The sequence below is a fragment of the Aspergillus fumigatus genome, chromosome 6 (genome assembly GCF_000002655.1).
Source record: "Aspergillus fumigatus Af293 chromosome 6, whole genome shotgun sequence".
In the NCBI taxonomy this organism is placed as follows: Eukaryota; Fungi; Ascomycota; class Eurotiomycetes; order Eurotiales; family Aspergillaceae; genus Aspergillus; species Aspergillus fumigatus.
Window position 1 is genome coordinate 3,041,878 of NC_007199.1, and position 19,612 is coordinate 3,061,489.

General features: G+C 51.6%; 9 protein-coding genes across 9 annotated transcripts; 6 read left to right on the forward strand and 3 right to left on the reverse strand.

Moving 5' to 3' along the window:
- Positions 1-218: 218 nt before the first annotated feature.
- Positions 219-1,074, forward strand: AFUA_6G12100 (nitrilase family protein; the record flags this gene model as incomplete). Its single annotated transcript, XM_745996.2, has 3 exons — positions 219-472; positions 549-627; positions 694-1,074. Coding segments are annotated over 3 exons (714 nt in total), but the record flags the coding sequence as incomplete, so codon positions are not given.
- A 609-nt stretch (positions 1,075-1,683) lies between these two features.
- Positions 1,684-3,086, forward strand: AFUA_6G12110 (putative salicylate synthetase; the record flags this gene model as incomplete). The annotated part of the gene is made up of 2 exons (XM_745997.1): positions 1,684-2,027; positions 2,090-3,086. The coding sequence occupies 2 exons, from the start codon at positions 1,684-1,686 to the stop codon at positions 3,084-3,086; spliced, it is 1,341 nt and encodes a 446-aa protein (XP_751090.1).
- A 424-nt stretch (positions 3,087-3,510) lies between these two features.
- AFUA_6G12120 (BNR/Asp-box repeat domain protein) lies at positions 3,511-4,717 on the reverse strand (the record flags this gene model as incomplete). The annotated part of the gene is made up of 2 exons (XM_745998.1): positions 3,511-4,213; positions 4,278-4,717. The coding sequence occupies 2 exons, from the start codon at positions 4,715-4,717 to the stop codon at positions 3,511-3,513; spliced, it is 1,143 nt and encodes a 380-aa protein (XP_751091.1).
- A 1,971-nt stretch (positions 4,718-6,688) lies between these two features.
- Positions 6,689-8,859, forward strand: AFUA_6G12130 (putative C6 transcription factor; the record flags this gene model as incomplete). The annotated part of the gene is made up of 2 exons (XM_745999.1): positions 6,689-7,906; positions 7,963-8,859. The coding sequence occupies 2 exons, from the start codon at positions 6,689-6,691 to the stop codon at positions 8,857-8,859; spliced, it is 2,115 nt and encodes a 704-aa protein (XP_751092.1).
- A 40-nt stretch (positions 8,860-8,899) lies between these two features.
- Positions 8,900-9,822, reverse strand: AFUA_6G12140 (uncharacterized protein; the record flags this gene model as incomplete). Its single annotated transcript, XM_746000.1, has 2 exons — positions 8,900-9,516; positions 9,573-9,822. The coding sequence occupies 2 exons, from the start codon at positions 9,820-9,822 to the stop codon at positions 8,900-8,902; spliced, it is 867 nt and encodes a 288-aa protein (XP_751093.1).
- A 1,770-nt stretch (positions 9,823-11,592) lies between these two features.
- On the reverse strand, positions 11,593-11,911 carry AFUA_6G12145 (uncharacterized protein; the record flags this gene model as incomplete). Its single annotated transcript, XM_001481421.2, has 1 exon — positions 11,593-11,911. The coding sequence occupies exon 1, from the start codon at positions 11,851-11,853 to the stop codon at positions 11,593-11,595; it is 261 nt and encodes an 86-aa protein (XP_001481471.2). The 5' UTR covers positions 11,854-11,911.
- A 1,919-nt stretch (positions 11,912-13,830) lies between these two features.
- Positions 13,831-14,388, forward strand: atfD (bZIP transcription factor atfD; the record flags this gene model as incomplete). Its single annotated transcript, XM_746001.2, has 1 exon — positions 13,831-14,388. The coding sequence occupies one exon, from the start codon at positions 13,831-13,833 to the stop codon at positions 14,386-14,388; it is 558 nt and encodes a 185-aa protein (XP_751094.2).
- Positions 14,389-15,692: 1,304 nt separating this feature from the next.
- On the forward strand, positions 15,693-17,955 carry AFUA_6G12160 (putative C6 transcription factor; the record flags this gene model as incomplete). The annotated part of the gene is made up of 4 exons (XM_746002.2): positions 15,693-15,982; positions 16,041-16,167; positions 16,210-16,886; positions 16,956-17,955. The coding sequence occupies 4 exons, from the start codon at positions 15,693-15,695 to the stop codon at positions 17,953-17,955; spliced, it is 2,094 nt and encodes a 697-aa protein (XP_751095.2).
- Positions 17,956-18,052: 97 nt separating this feature from the next.
- Positions 18,053-19,392, forward strand: fkbp1 (FKBP-type peptidyl-prolyl cis-trans isomerase). Its single transcript, XM_746003.2, has 7 exons — positions 18,053-18,075; positions 18,276-18,677; positions 18,749-18,816; positions 18,874-18,934; positions 18,998-19,018; positions 19,072-19,113; positions 19,168-19,392. The coding sequence occupies exons 2-7, from the start codon at positions 18,571-18,573 to the stop codon at positions 19,205-19,207; spliced, it is 339 nt and encodes a 112-aa protein (XP_751096.1). The 5' UTR covers positions 18,053-18,075; positions 18,276-18,570; the 3' UTR covers positions 19,208-19,392.
- The last annotated feature ends 220 nt before the right edge of the window (positions 19,393-19,612 follow it).

The window sequence follows — 19,612 nt, forward strand, 5'->3', positions numbered from 1 at the left end:
AATGCTTGTTGGCGCCTGCCGCACGATTCTATACGAAATATGCAAAATAACTAATAGGCAACAAGAATATGGAGCTTTACCATATAATCTAAATGGTTTCTGAAATCGATTATCTTTGAATAATGTAATGTGAGCCTGCCTGATGAAGACCCTGGCCTATGATGTACTACGAGTACAATTAATCAGTCTACTCGGTACAATCAACTCAGACCCGTCTAGAGGCGTCTGACTTCATTGCCTGTTCCCCCAAACAGACTGTTGGATTGGCGCAATCCTTGGGGGAGAGTGAGTTTGTGGGGGGCCTCCAACGAGAAGCGCAGCAAGCGGGACTGCATATCAATGTTGGTATTCATGAACCCACGGCGGGTGAAAGGGTAAAGAACTCCTCGATCTGGATTGATGACAGGGGAGTCATCACTCAACGGTACCACACAGTGCATCTCTTTGATGCGACTACGCCAGGAGAAAGCACGTATGTACACTTTCGTGGCATGGGAGCCGGGGGGGTTCTGTTCTGATCTCCTAATGCAACTGTTTTCCTCGACTAGGACTGTGGAAAAGGGAAAGGGGATATTGCCGGTGTTTGAGACCCCAGTTGGCCGCGTCGGCTTACTGATTTGCTTCGATGTAAGTGTCCAACAGACGAACGCTTCAACATACGGAGGCAGCTGAACTCGAGTGTTTGGACCGCAGCTACGCTTTCCAGAGATTAGTCTGGCGTTGAGGCGGCAAGATGCTCAGATCATCAGCTATGCCTCGGCGTTTTTGGCTCAGACGGGACCTGCGCACTGGGAGACCCTACTCCGGGCTCGAGCCATTGAGACACAATGCTATATTATCGCAGCGGCACAAGCTGGACAACATAACAAGGGAAGAGCGAGTTACGGCCATGCAATGATTGTAAATCCTTGGGGCGAGGTGGTGGCTAAACTTGGAGAGGAGCCCAAAGAACCTCAAATTGCAACTGCGGAGATTGACTTTGATTTCTTCTCAAGAGTCAGGACGAAGATGAGGTTGTCTAGAGGGGTCCATGGATCCCCAGTCAAAATTATAACATTTCTACCACATAGTTAGGTGTTGTGGTGACACCACTGTATGTATCCCTTCGAGTCTCGCTGCGCTTCCTGAACTCGAAGAAATTGCCAGAACCAGCATGCCTCTTATGTGGTAAGCAAATTTGGGCCATTCAAAGGGAATTTTATTTTTTTTTTTTTTTCTTTCATGGATATTTACCAATGTTGTATTAAATAGGAGAATCAATCCACATGTCAGAGAAAACTGGGACAGGGTTGCATCGTTGCATCGTGTCCGTCATCTCTAGTCCTCTGTTACATTAGCCAGCCTCTTTTTCCGTCTAGACGAAATAGATTGCGTGATGAATTGATGCGACCTTTCTCCTTGATGCGCATAAGAGACCTCAAAGCATTTGTCTCCCTTCCACCTGGCATCTAGGCCAAAAATCGGACACATAGGAACTGCAGATGTGCAGGGACGTCATATATATGTAGTGATACTTCTGCTATATCAGCTATAAAACCACGCCAAGATTCACCCGGTTTAGAATCCTTGTTACCACTCAGCCGAGCGCTATAACGCACCTCCATCAGCCCTTTCTTCAGATTCCGGCTCCCTCCATTCTTCAAGCTGAACTCAGTTCCCTCGCCGCTCGACAGGACCTCAAGTATGGCCCGCTTCGGACAGCAGATCATCCTCCCTGGAGCTGAATTTCCGCTGGAGACCGCAGTGGCACTCTTGGACTACTACAGCAAAGCCGATTATTACGTCTCTGAGCGCGATGATATCTGGTACCTCGGGCTCGGTGCTCATGCATCCCTAGTCGTCGATCCAAAGGGGCAAACCGCGACAGAAATCGACAGTGAGGGCCGGAAAGAGTCGAGTACCATACTCAACTTGCTCACCGGCCAAGTTCGACAGTTTGTCTCCAAATATTCCATCCATGGGAAAATCTTTGGGCAGGTCGGGTTCAACTACTCGGCGCGCTGCTCCGGGGCAGGCCTATGCCCCAAGTCAGTGGCCGATGTTGAGTCTCATGGTTCCCCGCGTGCAAGTCATCATCGACCGTGTTCAGATTGCGGTCACAGGCCACGCTGAAAATGATGCCTATGAAGCAAGCCGAGCGAATCAAAGGCATCCTCAAATCGATCTCCCTGGACAATATCTATCTCCCATCCGACCCCGGCGGCGCGATTGATCTCACAGTGGATGCAGGCGAGTACCAAGCCCGCGTAGCCAATGCAATTGCAGAGATTGCCAAGGGCCGATATACCAAGGCGATTCCGTCTAGGAAAGTTCCGTTGGATTTCCGGGCCGATATGCTAGCGACTCTCCTTCACGGCCGCCGGGCGAACACCCCTGCCCGTACATTCTCACTTAACCATATGGGTATGCAGGCGACCGGCTTTAGCCCGGAAGTCCTTCTCTCCATCGAGGACGGGAATGTCTATACCGAAGCACTCGCTGGGACCCAGCTCTCGGAATCACCCGAGGCGAGCCTTGACCCATTCGACAACAAATTACATAACGACGCCAAGGAGGTTATGGAGCATGTCATTGCTATCAAGGGGTCCAGCCGTCGGCTGAGTCCGGTTTGTCTTCCCGAGTCAATCGCTATTAAAGATTTCATGAAAGTCATGCCCCGGGGAAGCGTGCAACATCTCTTTTCCCACGTGCGTGGACGCCTGAGAGCAGACTGCGACGGCTGGGATGCTCTTCCGGGTCTTATCGCCAATATTACCGTCCCTGGGATGCCGGGACCGAGGAACCTCGAGGCAATTCGGTGCTTTGAGCCTGAGCCGCGGGATCTCTATTGTGGTGCGGTGCTCATGCTGGATGAGTGCTCGAAACTCTTCGAGGCAACCCTGGTGCTTCGCACAGTGTTCCAGGATGCGCATCGGCAGTGGCTACAAGCCGGAGCAGGCGTTACGAGTTACTCAAAGCCGGAGCGGGAGTTTGCCGAAACATGCGAGAAGCTGGAAAGTGTGGCCCCGTTTGTGATCCCCCAGCGTGATTCACTTGGGCTTAAGTCCAGAGTCAGAAGAGCTCATTTAAGGTCCCAAAGGTGCTAGAAGATCTGAATGCTGGCCAACGATGGAAAAGAGGACAGCAAAGGTTATTAAACCAGTAATCATATTGGAATGTCTACAGTCAGACCATATCCCCTCCGCAGCTGTGGTAGGTATGGTGGGAAACTGAGTTAACGAACCTTGGACTGAAGATGTTATGAATTCATATTTTCTCAGCCAGCTCTATCAACGAACTACGCAGCGTGTGTTCATCCGACACAGTGGTCATTTGATTAGCGTGGTGGAGACATCTGAGACACATACGACACCTCTAAGCTAGAATATCTACCTAAGACTCAGGCATGGCCATATCGTCACTTTCGATTCAGAGATATGAGGTAATCGCGTAGTGTCCCCCTCGGTCCACCCCCTCGGTCCACCTTCGAATCCACCCACTGAGTAGTAGCCTACTGGTGATTACCAGTCATTACCTGGCCACCTGGCGAGCCGATCTCTGATGCCTCGGGACAATCCACTCTCCCGCCGTAACGGTAGTATTGTTTTCACCATACAAACCGCCATTGAAGAACAATATCACACTCGGGTCCGGCATGACCGTCAACGCTCTGGAATACGCCACGCCCTTGCCAGTAGGCACCTTGATCCAGGCGTGGGGGTTGCCGTTGTCCCGGTTGATGAAGACTTCCGAGTAGGTGCCGTCACTCATGACGATGGTGCCGTGCGGCCCACCAACAGGCGTCCAGACGGTGTACGGGCATGCGGACGGGATCGTCCCATCTCGAGACTGGAGAAGGTAAGGCGTCGCTTCGTCGAACTTGAGCGGATTGTCGGCGATACGGTAGTGGACTGCATACGGGACATCGGGGGCGTTGCCCAGCTCGTACGAGAGGAGGTATTTCCCGTTTCCGATCCGAGCAACCGTCGTCATGCCGGGACGCAGGGTGTAGTTCGCATAGGCTGCGTCGTTGACGACGGGGCCCCAGTGGACGAGGTCCCGCGTCGACTGGTGGGCGAGTTTCTGGCCGTGGAGCGGATCCCGTTGATCGGAGTAGTAGACCGTCAACTCGTCTTCGTACATGGATATGAAGGGCTCCCACACCGGGGTTGCGCCGTTGGTCGTGTTTGGTGGGCCGCCAGTCGCGACGACGGAGACGAATTCCCAGGAGAACCTTCCATGTCACGAGCATGAGCAAAGACTTTTTCTTTTCTCACGACTGCTTTGGAGTGGCTCACCCTCTATCCAGACTGGCATACACCTCAATGTTCGTCGATGAGAAATCGTGCGGGATAGCGTTGCCGGAGGCGAGGATGGTTCCTCGAGGGTACTGGCCTACCTGCCGAGGGAGCTCATAGAGAAACGGTTGCCAGATAGAACCACCCACATAGCCTCCGTTGTTGGAGAAGTGGACCTTTGAAAAATCAGACCACGTTTGACCGCCGTCGGTTGACCGGTATATTGGGAGGTATGTCCCATCCGGCGGGGAAAACGACCAGGTCGATAGGAGAACGGGGTCGGTCTTGGTGTGGTCTAGCAGAAGGGTGCGGCCGTACGAGGTTCTGTGGGAAGGCCAGTTGGATGGCGGCGCAAAGACAGTGACATTGTCGAAGATTGCCTCTGCTGCTGTCGTAAAGGCTAGGAGAGAGATGAAGGCTGTGCTCGAGAGAGTTTTCATTTTCAGATGGCGGCGACTGCAGACGCTTGGAAGACAGCTCTAATGGCACTATACATTGAGGCCACACGAACTATATAGGCGATGACGGTTAAATCGTACACCATGGTATTCTGAAGGGCATTTAGCCGTGTACGGATCCGGGGAAGAATCCGGGGTGAGAATGTACATTGGAGCAATCGGAGCTATAGAAGCGGCTCTTAGCCTAAAGTCTTGTTCTGACGGTGCCGTCGGCTTAATCTTTCTCGGCTGTTGCTTGACCTTTTTAGATGGCTTTTTGTCGATCACTGCACAGGGCTGAATGGCATTCCATTGCATGGTTGCTTCAGCTGGAGAACCTCTCTCATAGTCTATCGATCGGTATCAGACAGGTGTGACATGAGAAAGAGTCGCGCTATGTCAAGGATTTCATCCTGTATTACCAGATAGTAACTGTATATAGTATCAAGCGCCTACCTCCGTCTTTGACTAAAGACAGTTGACTATGGAGTAACAGGTCAGATATGCATTGCATACAATATTGGACTAGTGGTTAACCAACCAAGTACCACGAAAGCCAGCACTTCCTTGTCTATCTGCGCTGCACTGATCGAAAATGTCCCCTTTGCCTCGACCAGATAATGAATGGTGGAGAGAGGATTCGCCGGTCTCAGATATTGCTAATCTGTTTCCCTGAGGATGATTCATCTGGAATGGCACCCTTCTGTAGTGAGTGACAGGAGGTCAGTCTTCCGTTGCAGGGTGGGAGTGTCGTTGTACCGCTATGAAGATGCTTTGGGCGAGTACACACTGGTGTTCTAAACATTTAACTTGAAATGTCTGTCAAAGGGCTGGCGCCGTCATATATGTTTGCTCGCTCGTCTCTTTTCTTAATATCTAGTCGCTCAGTCCCTTGTTCCCATGCCAAATCTCGGAACGCAGAGGTGATGCTTTGGGACACCTGCATGCATACGCGTGTACCAACAGGCAAGATACGAACATAAATCTATATATACTTGTGTATCCTGCGGCAAGGAACTGATCAAAAAAGAATACACTGATTAGTCAATGGATCCAGAGGGTCGCTGATCAGATGTGCAAGGTGTTCTCAAGTCATCACTATACAACTGGAGAACTAAGCGAGAATACCTCCCACATACCTGCCTGATCTCTGCATATCAAAACGAATTCACAGCACAGTGAAAAGAGCATACTACTTCATTGATACCACTGCAACTTGCCTTTCGGAAGATGGAAGGTGGAATGAAGTGGAGGTGCTATATACGAAGTTAGTCCAGATCACACCCGAGGAAACTGGGCCCGATCACCTCTCTAGTTATTCAGCATGAAAGACAGAGCATCAATCTACCGGAAGCAGAAACGATTGGATGAAGCTGGGCCCTGAAATTAATTCCGTGGCCAGTTTTCCATGAACATGTGAAGCAGACTCGGGTTTCGACAACCTTTGCCCAAGACCCCTTATCTGAAACAGACTAAGGCTAGGGTGTCAGAAATTGAGACAGAATAATGGACCACTCCGTAAGTATCCGCACTCGACAGTCTAAAGTCCGACCCTGAAGGATAACTGCTGCGATTCCCTCTGTTGCTGCTCGTCGCTTGCCAGTGGACTGTGATGCGTTCAGACAAGTATGCGTTATCTTGGTGTATAAGGCGAGAGCGCGTATGCTCATCACATCGGATCCTCACAGTTTGTGAATGTGTTAGCTTCCTGGCTTCTGGAGTAATCTCACTGAGCGGGGTAGAATCGAGGACAAATACTGCGGCAAGGCAATCTCATTTTCAGCCATAGTCCTATTATCGGTATTATGGTCGATTATGCAAGAACAGGAGTCGAGGGTGGGAGTCTGGACACCCTGACACGATCACTACATAGTCATCACAACCGACCATCTACTCAACTGACAACTTCGAAATGCTCTTGGGAAAAGTATCAATGATTGATCACTCGATTTGCTATGAGAACGTTCACTGAAGATGTTCCACACCTTTGCACTTCGCCACAGCAACCCGCGCGCAGCGACGGGAGAAGAACGGCGAGGCAGACGACCAGGATTACGAGCCTGCAAGGAATGCCGTCGACGCAAGATCCGCTGCACAGGGACGCATCCTTGTGAGCCGTGTCTATACTACAAAAAGCCGGAGCTGTGTCGCTATTCAGATCCCAGAGTGCCACACATCGGGACGCGAGGAAATGGTTCCCATGCCGATAGTCAGTATCTGTCTGTTTTGGAGAGACTGTTTCCTTCAGTCTCGTTGCAGTCGCTTGCCTCTCTGACGCGCGAGGAGCTCCTGGATCTGTTGCGAGATAGTATACTTGGCTCGGATCGGCCCCCTTCGCAGCCTCCGGAGGGTGCGGAGGACCACTCACGATCGTCTTTCGAGGCGATGTCAACGGGAAATGCTGACAGCGGTGATGTCAATGCTGTCAATGACAAGGCTGATGTATCGGATGATGTCAATGCGCTCTCCATGGCTACGCGTCCGCCGTCCACCTACCTGGGCATCTCGTCCATCAATGCCGTCCTCAAGGTGATCAGCTGGGTCAATCCGGAGTCAATAGCTCGACCGTTCACTACAGCTCCCTTGAGAAACAAGCCTCGACCGAAAGCGCAAGTGTCAAGACCCCCATCAACCGACTGCCATGCCCCCGACCAACTCATCGACGCCTACTTCAACTTCATCCATCCCTTCATGCCGCTCCTCGACGAAACCGACTTCCGACAGACCTACGTATCCAACACCAGGCGCGACGAGCAGTGGCTCGCCCTCATGAACATGGTCCTCGCCCTAGGCAGCATCTCCTTCTACCCCAGCGATGACACCACGCACATCACGTACTGCAAGCGCGCGCACCAACACCTCTCCCTCGAATCCCTCGGCAGCGCACATATCGAGACCGTCCAGACCCTCGGCATCATGGCCGGCCACTACCTACACTATATCAGCCAGCCGAACCTGGCGTACGTGCTCATCGGAGCCGCGATTCGGATGGCCACCGCGCTGGGTCTCCACAAGGAGACCGCAGACACGGACGCCAGCGAGAGCAGACCGCTCCAGTCGTCGTCTGTGCCCGTCGACCTGCGCCGGCGCATCTGGTGGTCGCTCTACTGCCTCGATACATGGGGCTGCATGACCCTCGGACGGCCAACGCTAGGCCGCACATCGATGGCCGTCTCGACAAAGCCGCCAGCGGTTCGTTCGCCGTTCCCCTCTGTTGTCCTTGCACTCCTCAACTAACACCAGAGCAGAGCACACCCGACACCCTCATCCTCGTCGAAAACATCCGCTTCTGCCAGATCGCCACCCGCGCCCAGGAAGCCCTCGCCGCATCCCCCCTCCCGCCCTACGCTCAACTCCACGACCTCGACACCGAGCTAGCAGACTGGTACGCGCAGCTGCCGCCGCTCCTGAAAACGTACGAACCATGCCCGGACTCGATCCATACCGCCCGCACCATCATGCGCTGGAGTCTGCATAACCTGCGCATCCTCCTCTATCGCCCATTCCTGCTCCGGTATGCCCTCCGCCGCGTCCCTGCCATCATGCTCCCCAGCGACGAGCGCCCCGCCATCGAGAAGTGCCAGCAGCTCGCGCGCGACGCGATACGCGATATTGCCGAGACGCAGGTGAAGAGTCCCGCGGCTGCGTGGGGGGTGATCTGGCACGGGTTCCAGGCGAGCCTGGTGCCGTTGTTAAAGTTGAGTATCCTTGCCGCGGAGGCCGACGGACACGATGTGGACATGGAGATGGTGGAGTCGTGCAGGGAGCAGCTTGAGGCCGCCATGGCAGCTATTGAGCGCGTCGAGGCGTGGCAGCCTACTGCGCGGCCGAGTCTGGATCTTATTGCGGGCATCTTTGGCGCGTCGATGGCGAGGCTGGAGTTGATGGCAGTGTCGACGGCCTCGTCGGATGGGCGCACGTCTCCTGTTGCCCCGGAGCGGGGATATCCAGTTGAACTACAGCCCAGGGTCAGGGTCCAGGTCCCGCAGAGCGGACCTATGGCGTATATGGAGAGTGAGCTAGGCGTGGTGAGTGAGGATGTTTGGGATCATATTAGTTGGATGAGTCCCACGGCGTGGGATGATGGGCAGGGGCAGGCCAGTGTAATGGACTTGTGGTCCACGCCGGGGTGGTGGCAGCTTTGAGCAGGAATGTACATTTCAGAATACAAAGTATGGGCATGATCTAACTACCATATAACTCCGGTCGATCCGGTAGATTGCGCCCCGACCCCTCCAGCTCCGTAACCATATTGTGTCTCTGCGTGGCAATCTCCGCTGCGCCTGGATCGTAGACAGCGCCGGGGTAGACCTTTTCACTGACTGGCGGTGCTGGCGCTGCCGGCGCTCGCCTTCTCATTCGCATAAAAAAGATCAGTAACCCCGATACCACGAGTAGCGGAACTCCCAGTCCAACCCCTAGTCCCGCCCCGAGTGTCACTGCAGAGATAGAAGTATCTGACGGCCGTGGACTACTCGTCTCCGTCCCTGTCCCCGAGGCCGTAGCAGTCGCGGACTCGGTCGTCGTGACGATCTCCCCCGTAATCGTCCCCCTCGGCGTCCCCGTAGACAATCCAGAACCCGACGACGTGGTCGTGACAATGTCCAGCACTGTCGAAGCAGAAGCAGAGGCGGACGGGCTCGTGTTTCCGTTCTTCGCAACCTCCACATCCCCACTCACCCACAGCCACTGCCCCAGATTCGCGCTGCAGACGTCCGTCGCCCACCCCGCATACCCGCATGTGAACACATTCGTCGAGGAATTGGGGCACGAGTAGAGGTTCGCCCAGTGGTCGGGGATGGCTGCAATCAAATTAGTCAAAGCCAGACGGCTGGAAACGGAGAACGAAGACGCGTACAGTCGAGGCAAACATGGGGACAGTCCTTGGCCGGCCAGGATTTATCGGAACAGGCACCGCGATAGGCGATGTTGAGTTTTGCGCCGTAGCAGAGGCCGTTGGAGAGGCAGGCTTCGCCCTTGAGACAGCAGGATTTGCTATTGGGGCACGGGGTGTAGTTGTTGTCTGTGTCGCCGTTGGGCCAGTAGCATGTTGCTGTGACTGGCGTGAGGGTGACGAGGAGCATGAGACATATTGCTGAGAGAGACATTGTGCTGCTTGAGACAGCGTTCGAGGTGCGAGGATGGGAAATGTGTCGAGGGAACTCCTTAAAGACATTTATCTACTGTTATTTTGGGAAACTAAGCGCCAGTGGACTCTTGGTATGGACGTGTTGGACCCTGACATATCGGCGCTTAGGGATACTGACGGTTGGGACATCACATCTGCTAAATCAGTGGATGATGATTTAGCGCCGCAGATGGAATTTGTTTCGTCTTTGGGAAATTGCAGTCCTGGTGTCGGAGTTTGTCCAAGTTGGCAGATTCCAAAGAGTAATAAATACTAATAGTGAGGTGATCCGTGATGACAGAAAGGTGGTGAGAAGCTGCCTCTTGATACGTCCCAATCAACCTCTGACGTTTATCTGCACTATTCAGCTAGAAAGGAAACGTTCGGGCCTTCTTGCTCGAGCGACACTCTATGTCAATCATACATTGTCCTCTCTCAACCAGTATGAATGGCAAAGAGAGATAGTGTTCAATACTTCCAATGAATTCCCTCGACAAGGCAGGAATTCGGTCCAGACGTACTCCCCTGCGAAGATGTGCACATTCCTCCATGATGTTCCACCCTACCTGGTCCGTCCGCAGAAGCTGTCTTAATAAGACATGAGCTGAATTGCTCTTGGGCGGCCTCTACTGACGGGGCTTCTCCCCTGGCTCGAGGGCTCTTAGACTACTACTACTACATGCCTTTATAGCATCACATCAAAACTCCACTGACCATCTCATTGTATCAATCAATAGAACCTTTTTATTGCAGTCTACTATCAGGTGCAACATCTACACCGCACCAACTGTCATGAAAAAGACAAACATCTCCAGACTACGAAGAACCTCCTGTCCTGTTGCGGCCATGAAAGTAAGTCTCTCAGAGCTAAAGCTGCAGCTTGATATACTTTGATAGATCACCTTTCCACACGTTGACGTCTTGGATGAGCATCATCTGTGTGAGTATAGTGCTAATTATGCGGTTTATACAGCTGGAGCCCACTACTATCCATGCAAACACCACTATCTCCCCTCTCGATGTTTCCTTCATCCACCGCCGTTGTCAATACATCTACAGCCCTCCCATCAAAAGTATATTTGTCTCGGTGCACATATTGATTGTGGATTCCTCGAGGGTGAAAGCTACAGGAGAACAGGGGACAAGAATATTGTTGAGCTGCCCATCTTTGTTCCTCGACTACTCACTTTCAAGCTGCTTAGCCGGATCCTGAACAAGACGTGCTAGTTTGACTGAAGCCAAATGCACCGCAGTCGCTGGGTCAGGCAGGTTCGAGGTAGTGTCTGACTTCTCGCAAGTAAAAGTGTGCAGTAACCTCCCTGCGAAGGGCAGATAGTCGATTTGTACGTCGACCTTCAACCAGCGTGTTTGAAATAACTGTTAGTAGCCGAGAAAGGCACAGCCAATAGAGATAAGGGGGATGATCCGGCCCAGGGCTGAGATTGTGTACCTCTGAGCGGGAAGCACTTTCAACACAAAGCAGGAAGGCCTTGCTAATAGTACTGAAGCGGCTGCGAGAAGGCTCGAATATTGCTGTACTGGCTTTGTATCTGCGTGCGCTCAAGTAGGCCAATTGCCAGGCGACTTTGACTTCGCATGAGAATCGTTGAGAAGAAGAACTTTGACTGGAGCCGGCACTCAGGACGTGTCGAAGCGAGATTGAGTCCCGTTCTGGTCTTTAGAAAACTGAGCAAGTTCGCGGTTACGGGAGGACTCAAAAGCAGATCGGGTAATGTTGCTGGGATTCTATCTATAATGGTTTCGTATACTGTCCGCCAAGATCGTAGCAGCTTTTAGTGAGCAACAGCATAGAAGACTTTCCCACAGGGTCCTCTAAGAGTCCGATCTGGGCCATGTCCATCTGAATCAGATACGCTTTGATGCTTATCGACACTGCTTCCAATCCCGGCATTAGACGCAGGCGTTTCTCCTCGCACTGTTTCAGCTCACTGGTCAGACAGCCACCACATTCGTCAATCTGGCCATGATTGGTCTGGGTCATTTCTCCCATTTGAAGAACGTATGGTAATGCCTGGATATTAAGCCGTGTCCATCAATCAACCCAGAGCGAAACGCTTATCTGTAGGACACCGGACCATGTGAAAAGCATCGGGGCCTCCGAGTTATTCAAAGTTAACACGAGGCTGAAGTCAATGATTCAGAACTGGTTTGTGACTAGTGCACTGCTCCACTTTATGGACATTGAGAACTGCCTGTCTCCCTGTTCGTTAACAGGTATTGAGTTTGCGGGACGTTTGATGAATTCCCCGAGTACCTCACGCCAATAGAAGACAGCTGGAGACAAGGCTGACAGAATTATTCCGAAGCCCAGGGATACAGTCTGGAGGTACATCGCACGCACTTTGTATGATCGTAGAACTCGTGTTTCCCCGTAATATCTACTCAAACAGAGGGAGACAGACCGAAGTCTACAAAACATGACGATTTTTCCCATGCTGCCCATGCTGGGCGATTGTAGCCGTCGAGGGCCTCCAGGCTAGCAAAAACCATCCGCGAGTAGCGGAAGATTGTGTATGATACAACTCCAGACGCCTACATCCAATGCCCGCGTCATCATCTGAGCCAAAAGGCATCCTTGCTCCAATGAACATGAACATCAGGAAGGCATCCGAAAGTTTTGGAGAAGTATCAAGTGTCCCATCAAGAGTATCGACATTCCTTCGATCGAGCCTGTTTGGTGGTGGGGCGAGCGTTGTTTGTTGATCCTGTTACCCCTCATTCTCCTCCAGAGCCCGCGCCCGACGACTGGCCGTGGGATGTCGTCGTGATAGTCGACTCAACCGTCGGGGAACGCGTCCGAACCATTCATATCCCAATCAGAATTACATGGATCGTCTCAATTACTTCCCTCGAGGGCCCGATGGCCTGATGGTGGTTTTTCCTTGCCAACCCGACAATCACTCAGACTGGCAGCTGGCCCGTGTCTGAGTCTAATCCTGACACCAATGACAACGTTATCGGAAACGGTCTCCTACACGATATGGCGCCATACAGATGGATTTGGAGCATCAGTTTGCCTTGAAATATGTCGAGTGGATCGATCGTCGACTTTTGTCCATCGCATGCAGCCCTATAGGTCTTCTTGGGATGAATGCATGCCTCAATCGGCGATGCTGGACGTAGGCTGTCTCAGGTCAAACGCCACCATCCAAGGTACTTTCTGCCCCTGTGAACAGTAACGGAGATCATCTCCACCATGTACGCATCATGTAACCAGCCTCCTCTTAAGTACCAACCAACCAGAGGACCAGAGACACAGATAAGACCCCATATCCTGGGTTTGGGCAGTTCCGGCTTCCAGAGTAATTCGAATAATACAATGGACTGTGGCCGAGATCCGGACACAGTCAGCGTGCAAGCCTAATGAACCCAGTCCGTCCTGCTTATAGCTTCGGATTAATGACCGAAAAGGCAAGATGTGTCTGCTTTCGGGATAGGCACCTCGCACGGTGATAGGGTTTGAATCGTTTTGTGTAAAGTCCTGATATCATTGATGATTAACAGGTTCAAGAGCGACACGGGAAGAGCGCATCAACTCGTATCTGTTGTTAGAGCCAGTCATCTCCGCTGGATCCGGTTTGCGTACACAAACCTATCTGGGACACAGGCTGAGTCTCACCCACCAATGACTCGTAAAAGTGTCTCAAGTGCGTCCAGGACAAGGCGTCTGATTAGGGGCAAAAAGAAACTCAAACGTAATCTTGTCGTGCAGATGTCAGCCCTCTACTTACTACTCCCGTTGAAGCTTACGAGTTGGCAAGCATATATCAAGACTGCTAAGTCCTCAGGCAGACTGGTTTGCTCTTTACTCTCTTCAAGTATACTCTCCCTCTCGTGTGATCTACACAGTATGTGCACTCAAATGACAGTACCATATTCCCCTCCCATCTATAGCCGGGATGACTACAATTCTTTCTTACCACCATACTATCTGTCTTCCATGGGCACTTACACAACCACAGCCACAATGGAATCCTTCTCGTCAGACCAACCCATCTGCGACGCACAGTCTCCCTACTTCCGCCAATTCACACAGTTTTCCCCAGAAGTGTCAAAAAACCTCACCGACACATACACCTACGGCGGTCCGACCGAGGTCTACACCTACGCCTACCTCCCCTCTCAACCCCTCTACTTCGACCTAAGCCCCTTCCCTTGGGCAGAGACAACTCCGCACCCCAGCCCAGGCTCTCCGCATATAAACCCCCAAGCTCTTAGCGCACCGTCCTCCAAACCAGCCTCCACGTTCGCCACTGACCCCAAAGCAGACACCGTCAAACAACAACGCGACCTCCAGAAGAACCGCGTGGCGGCGACGAAATGCCGCTCCAAGAAAAAGCTGTACATCCAGCAACTGCAATCCCGCTTCGAGGACCTATCCCTTGCGAAACGCGAGCTGCAGTGCCAGGTGCAGATGCTGCGGAATGGGCTGATCTCGCTGAAAGAGGAGTTGGTGAGGCATGCTCGGTGCGGGGATGAGCCGATCACAAGTTATATTGAGAAGAGGAGGGCAAGGTGTACTTGATTTTTTCTGTCAGGGATTGAAAGAAAAGTGCTTGATGTATAAAAATTAGGGCGTTTTGTAATTATGGCATGGTGGTGGTTTGATGGTTGGATTTTGTTTGTGAGGGTGGTACAGTCTTTGTTGTAAATAGGGTCAATATAGTGGATCATATCAGTCTTTATCGGGCAGAAATATTCTAAAGAAACAATGAGCATAGTATGTCTTGAGTGTTTTCGGAGACTGGACTAGATCTTCGGATTATACGCTGTAGTTGCATGGCCAGAAGATGTTAGTGTAAATGAGACGTATGTCACCAGAAGAATCCATTGCATTGGAAGATGAATAACTCGGAATACCAGTCGACCAGGCTGACGACTTGATTCTGGACCTCGGCTATTGTTTGGCACTGTTCCTTTTCGGACCATCAAGATCATCTAGGTCAGTGATGACTCCGAAGAGATGAACTTGTCCATCCTCAAGCAGATTATTGGAAGTGAAACTAGCCAGGTGCTACTCTATAGAAATAGCACACAGTCATGGCTTTGGGAGAGCATCACAGCAGTATCTCGAAGCTGAGATATCCGTCCCTCCGAGAGCCATTGAGGAACCTCTGGACGGGCCCGACTTGCGCGACACTTGCCAAAGGGTTGTTATTGTTTTGGCACAAGCTCGAGGTACTGTAGGTTGCCGCCTTGCCGCCGGGTCTGATTGCTATTATTCGCAATCCTCACAGACTGACGCAAACCATGGTAGCTCCCAACAATACTCCGTAGACGAATCCTAATGATTGGGGAATCTGTGTAGATCATTCGGTGTGGCTGAACTGTCTTGAGGAAGTAGTGGGTGGCTTGACCGTGGGTCCTTCAGGCTAATCATTTCGCTGGTGAGGTCATCCCGCTCTTCTTGGTCTTTAACCGTCCAGTCCACTTTGTTTATCTCTGCAGATCAACGAAGGCAGATTCATGGACTGTGAACTCCAATTGTGATTGGCGATCCAAGAAAGTAACTGAAATGTCCCTGAATACTCCGTACTCCATACATTGCTTCAATTGCAGTCTGTCACAAGAACGATGATTACGTCTGTGGCTGCGTGACAGCGAAAAATGGAGGAATCGACAAGAACTTTCCGGAAAACTCATTCCCAAAAATGGAAAACAGCCCAGCTGACAGCTGTGGCCCCATCTACTTGCGTTGCACTCTGAATGGCACGGTCAGGGTCTGAATGATTTCATCCATCTACATAAATCCCAAGTGGATCGTCGTGGGGTTCTTCAATTATGCCTGAATCTATCACTTGACTACTCTTTGCTGTGTATCTTTTCCCCATGGACCCCCGGAGTCAGGCTTCTCAGATACGGAAGCGTCAGAGAGAAGGCTCACCAGGTGGAATTCAGAAAAACAATAGTCCACTACAATCATCATCAACCCAATCTTTACCCAAAGTCAGCTTGCCGCGCATCACAACGGCAAAGCCTCGGACCCGTCGAGCAAGCAGAGCGTGTATTAGCTGCAGAGAGCAAAAGGCAAAATGCACGGGGGGATCGCCATGTGAGAGATGCCGCGAGCTGAAAATTGAGTGTGTGTTTGTAGCTAACAAGAATGAGAAGATTGCAAGGTAGGCTACTGGCTCCAACGCTGTAGCACATTGCGCGTGTTACTGACCCGATCTTGAGGCGACTGCAGGATCTCGAGCAGCGGCTGAAGGAATTCTACCGTCTGCTGCGACGCATCGAACCGAGAGCCGATGCCAAGGACCAGCCATTGATCGCTAAAGCTTTGGAAAAGGCAAGTCCTGTTGAGGTGCTTGAAACCCCCTACCTCTTTGGATTAACGATTCCATAGGAGACGCCGCCCGCGAGTCTTAGCCCGAGCAGCGATCTATCCGTCGACGCTATTACCCGTCTCGTAACTCCGACCACTGATCCCATCGAAGAAGACTTCAACAAGAACAAGATTAGCCAGGCGACAGGATTCATCGGTGCACACTCTGGTCGGTCATGGCTGCATCAATTGAAGCGCAAAGGGCTCCAGCTGGACGCCTCATGGTTAGGCCCAGAGACCCAGGACGACTTCTTTCCAGACTCGATCAGCTCTGTCAATTATTTCCTGGATGGTGAGGAGCTCTCGGTCGATCCCTCAGTGCAGCCATTCACTATCCCTCCCCAAGATGTTGCAGACGAACTTCTCGACACTTACTTTAACATGGTGCATCCGGGGTTCCCTGTTGTCGGCAAAACGGTCTTTCTCCACCAGTATCGACGGTTATACTCCGAGCCTCAATCCAAGCCGCCAAAGAAATGGTTGGCGATTTTCAACTTGATCCTTGCAATTGCTGCGCATCAGTTGAGCTTGACATGTTCTGGTGAAGCTGATGAATGGCACGACACATTGATATACTTCTCCCGGGGAAGCAAGCTGGGATTGGCTGAAATCCCTTTGATTCCCCACCCGGACATTCAACAAGCCCAAATTGAAGGACTTGCTGCTTTTTACCTGCTAATCATTGGCCAAGTGAACAGGTAACTAAAGTCCAATTGAGAACATTGACTCCTTTTTTTTTAGCTCTAATCTGACACTGTTGTTGACAGGGCGTGGAGAATGTCCGGTACGGCAACTCGTTCTGCCATCGCTATGGGCCTTCATCTTAGGAGCGTTAGCAAAGATACCTTGGATATCTCGAAAGAACTTCGTTGTCGAGTTTGGTGGTCAATCGTCGTCCTCGAAACTACTCTGTCAGTCATGACGGGTCGGCCGTACAGCGTGGCGAATCAGTTTTGCACGGCGCCGTTGCCCCTTCCATTTGACGAGGACCAGTTTGGAGATGCGTTTGTTGCTCGCTTGCTTGCGGATGCCAACGCTCGACGTGCTCTTTCCAAGTCCCTGCTGTCGTCATCGGCTCCGGATGCCGAAACCTATCTTCCCGCCGTCAAGCCGTGTGCGTCGCTCTACTTTCTGTTCACCGTTGACGTAGCCCGGATGATGCGATGCGCAATCAACCTTCTGTACGCTCCGGCAACCAGCAGATCGAGCAGCTACTCGGTGGGAAAAGCCCTCGAAGACCTACTTTCGAATCTCGATTCCCTGCAAAGAAGGCTGCCGGAGCCATTCCAGTTCAGCCGCCCTCGGGAGGACCCGGCATTTGAGACGCAGCGATGGTGTCTTGCTTTTCAGTTCTACAGCGCCAAAATGACAATTGCCCGGGTCGCTATTTACCGGTGGGAGCGAAGCGGTCAAGCTACAAGCTCCAGATGGAAGGAAATGTCGGAAATCTGCACCAATGCGGCCTGCAATATGCTCTCGCAGCTGCCCGACGAGCCTGACCTTATCTGGCTGAGTCGCATTGCTCCCTGGTGCTGGATCTTGCATGATCTCATGCAAGCCCTTACTGTGCTGTTGATCGAGTTGGACTCTCGCGTCACGCACGGAGCCAAGGATTCAGAGCAAATTTCAAGATACATACAGAAAGGCATGCACTGGCTTTTAGCCATGGCTTCTCGGCATCCTGCTTCAGAGCGAGCGTGGCAGATCTGTCACGATCTCCACCTACGGCTTACTCCTGCGGCGATGCCCTTGGCTCTTCGTAATTGACGACTGCATTTGATCCAACACCACAGATACATACCCTTGCAGTCACAGCTTGGCTGTGCCAAACATGACTATCCCAAGTAGGTCGTCGCACGCTGGCACGGGCGCCTCGGTCAATCTAAGGTAGGCACCCGAACGCAACAACATCAGCTCTTGTCGCTGTACTTTGTAGCTCACAGTAGATCATTCTTTCTGCATTACTGACATTCTGGCCTAGGTCAGCTCAACTAATCTCATGAATATGGGCAATTGAGGATCGAAATCATGTTGGAGTAGCATCTTGATAATGATAATGTATATAGACCTACGCTAAGAAAGTCTAGAATTGATTCTTAGCAATAATGACAAGTCATTGTTCTTGAAGAGTCGACGATTGATACCCGTAGCCCATCACTGATCACCGATCTCAATCACAGCCAAGGATGATATAATCTCCTCTGCCGTGGCCTGACCAATGACAAGCTGCAATGGTGGGGTATGCCCCCACCCCCTACACGCTTTGGTGAGATTACCCCGCCCTGAAGATGGAAATTCAGCAGAAATCTCCTCCCTCTCCTTGATCTCCATCCAACTCCAGGTGTTTCTCATTCTTCCTCTATTCTCCACCAGAAAATCACAATGGGTGTCACCAAGGAACTCAAGTCCCCCGGCAACGGTGTCGACTTCCCCAAGAAGGGCGACTTTGTCACCATCCACTACACTGGTAGACTGACCGATGGCTCAAAGTAGGTGCCTCCTGTCTTTATGACTAGGATCCCGCTGCTTGTGTGACTACATTGCTGACGGTAGACTCTAGGTTCGACAGCTCCGTCGACCGGAACGAACCCTTCCAGACCCAGATCGGTACTGGCCGTGTCATCAAGGGTACCTTATCGTGATCCGGATCTGCTGGGGATGTGCTGTGCTGACGAGGATACCTAGGTTGGGATGAGGGTGTCCCTCAGATGAGCCTTGGCGAGAAGGCTGTCCTCACCATTACCCCGTAAGTTTGTCTGCGTCGGTCGATTCTATTGCTGGTCTGTTTGCTAATGGGGTGATATGATAGTGACTACGGCTACGGCGCTCGGTATGTGTCTGCGGCTGGACATGGTGTTACGGTGAACTGACATTTCGCTGTAGTGGGTTCCCTCCCGTCATCCCTGGCAACTCTACCCTCATCTTGTAAGTTCGCCCTGTGTGCTCCTATGGATAGCGTCGGAGCTGACCGGATCATAGCGAGGTTGAGCTTCTTGGCATCAACAACAAGAGGGCTTAGATACCTGCAAATGATATGATCTAGAATCATGCTGAATAGTGCAATTCTACTGTTTCTTGGCGCCTTGATTCAAGGCGACTCAGGATTATAAAGATTGACAACTTTTGTATACTTGTAGAAAACCCAATGTAGATACACAATAATGAACTATATATGAGTTCATATGATCTCATGCAGCATTTTGCATTTAGCTGTGTAATTGTAGATCTACCCCAACATATTCTGCCTGTAATTGCGAAGAATTGGCTGTGGATAAGTAATGGCTGCGCTAGGTAACAACTGAGAACCCCACTGAGCAACTTATCTCAATGCAAAGGGTATGATATCACTATAACAGTCCTTTAGTCCTATCAACAATAGATACGGTACATACCTGTATGGAGCCAGTTAGTGGGTGTAGTACGG

Coding starts and splice junctions, on each gene's coding strand:
- fkbp1 (XM_746003.2), top strand. CDS start 18,571: ATGGGTGTCACCAAGGAACTCAAGTCCCCCGGCAACGGTGTCGACTTC. Junction 18,935..18,997: donor GCTGTCCTCACCATTACCCC/GTAAGTTTGTCT, acceptor GTGATATGATAG/TGACTACGGCTACGGCGCTC. Junction 19,114..19,167: donor GGCAACTCTACCCTCATCTT/GTAAGTTCGCCC, acceptor ACCGGATCATAG/CGAGGTTGAGCTTCTTGGCA.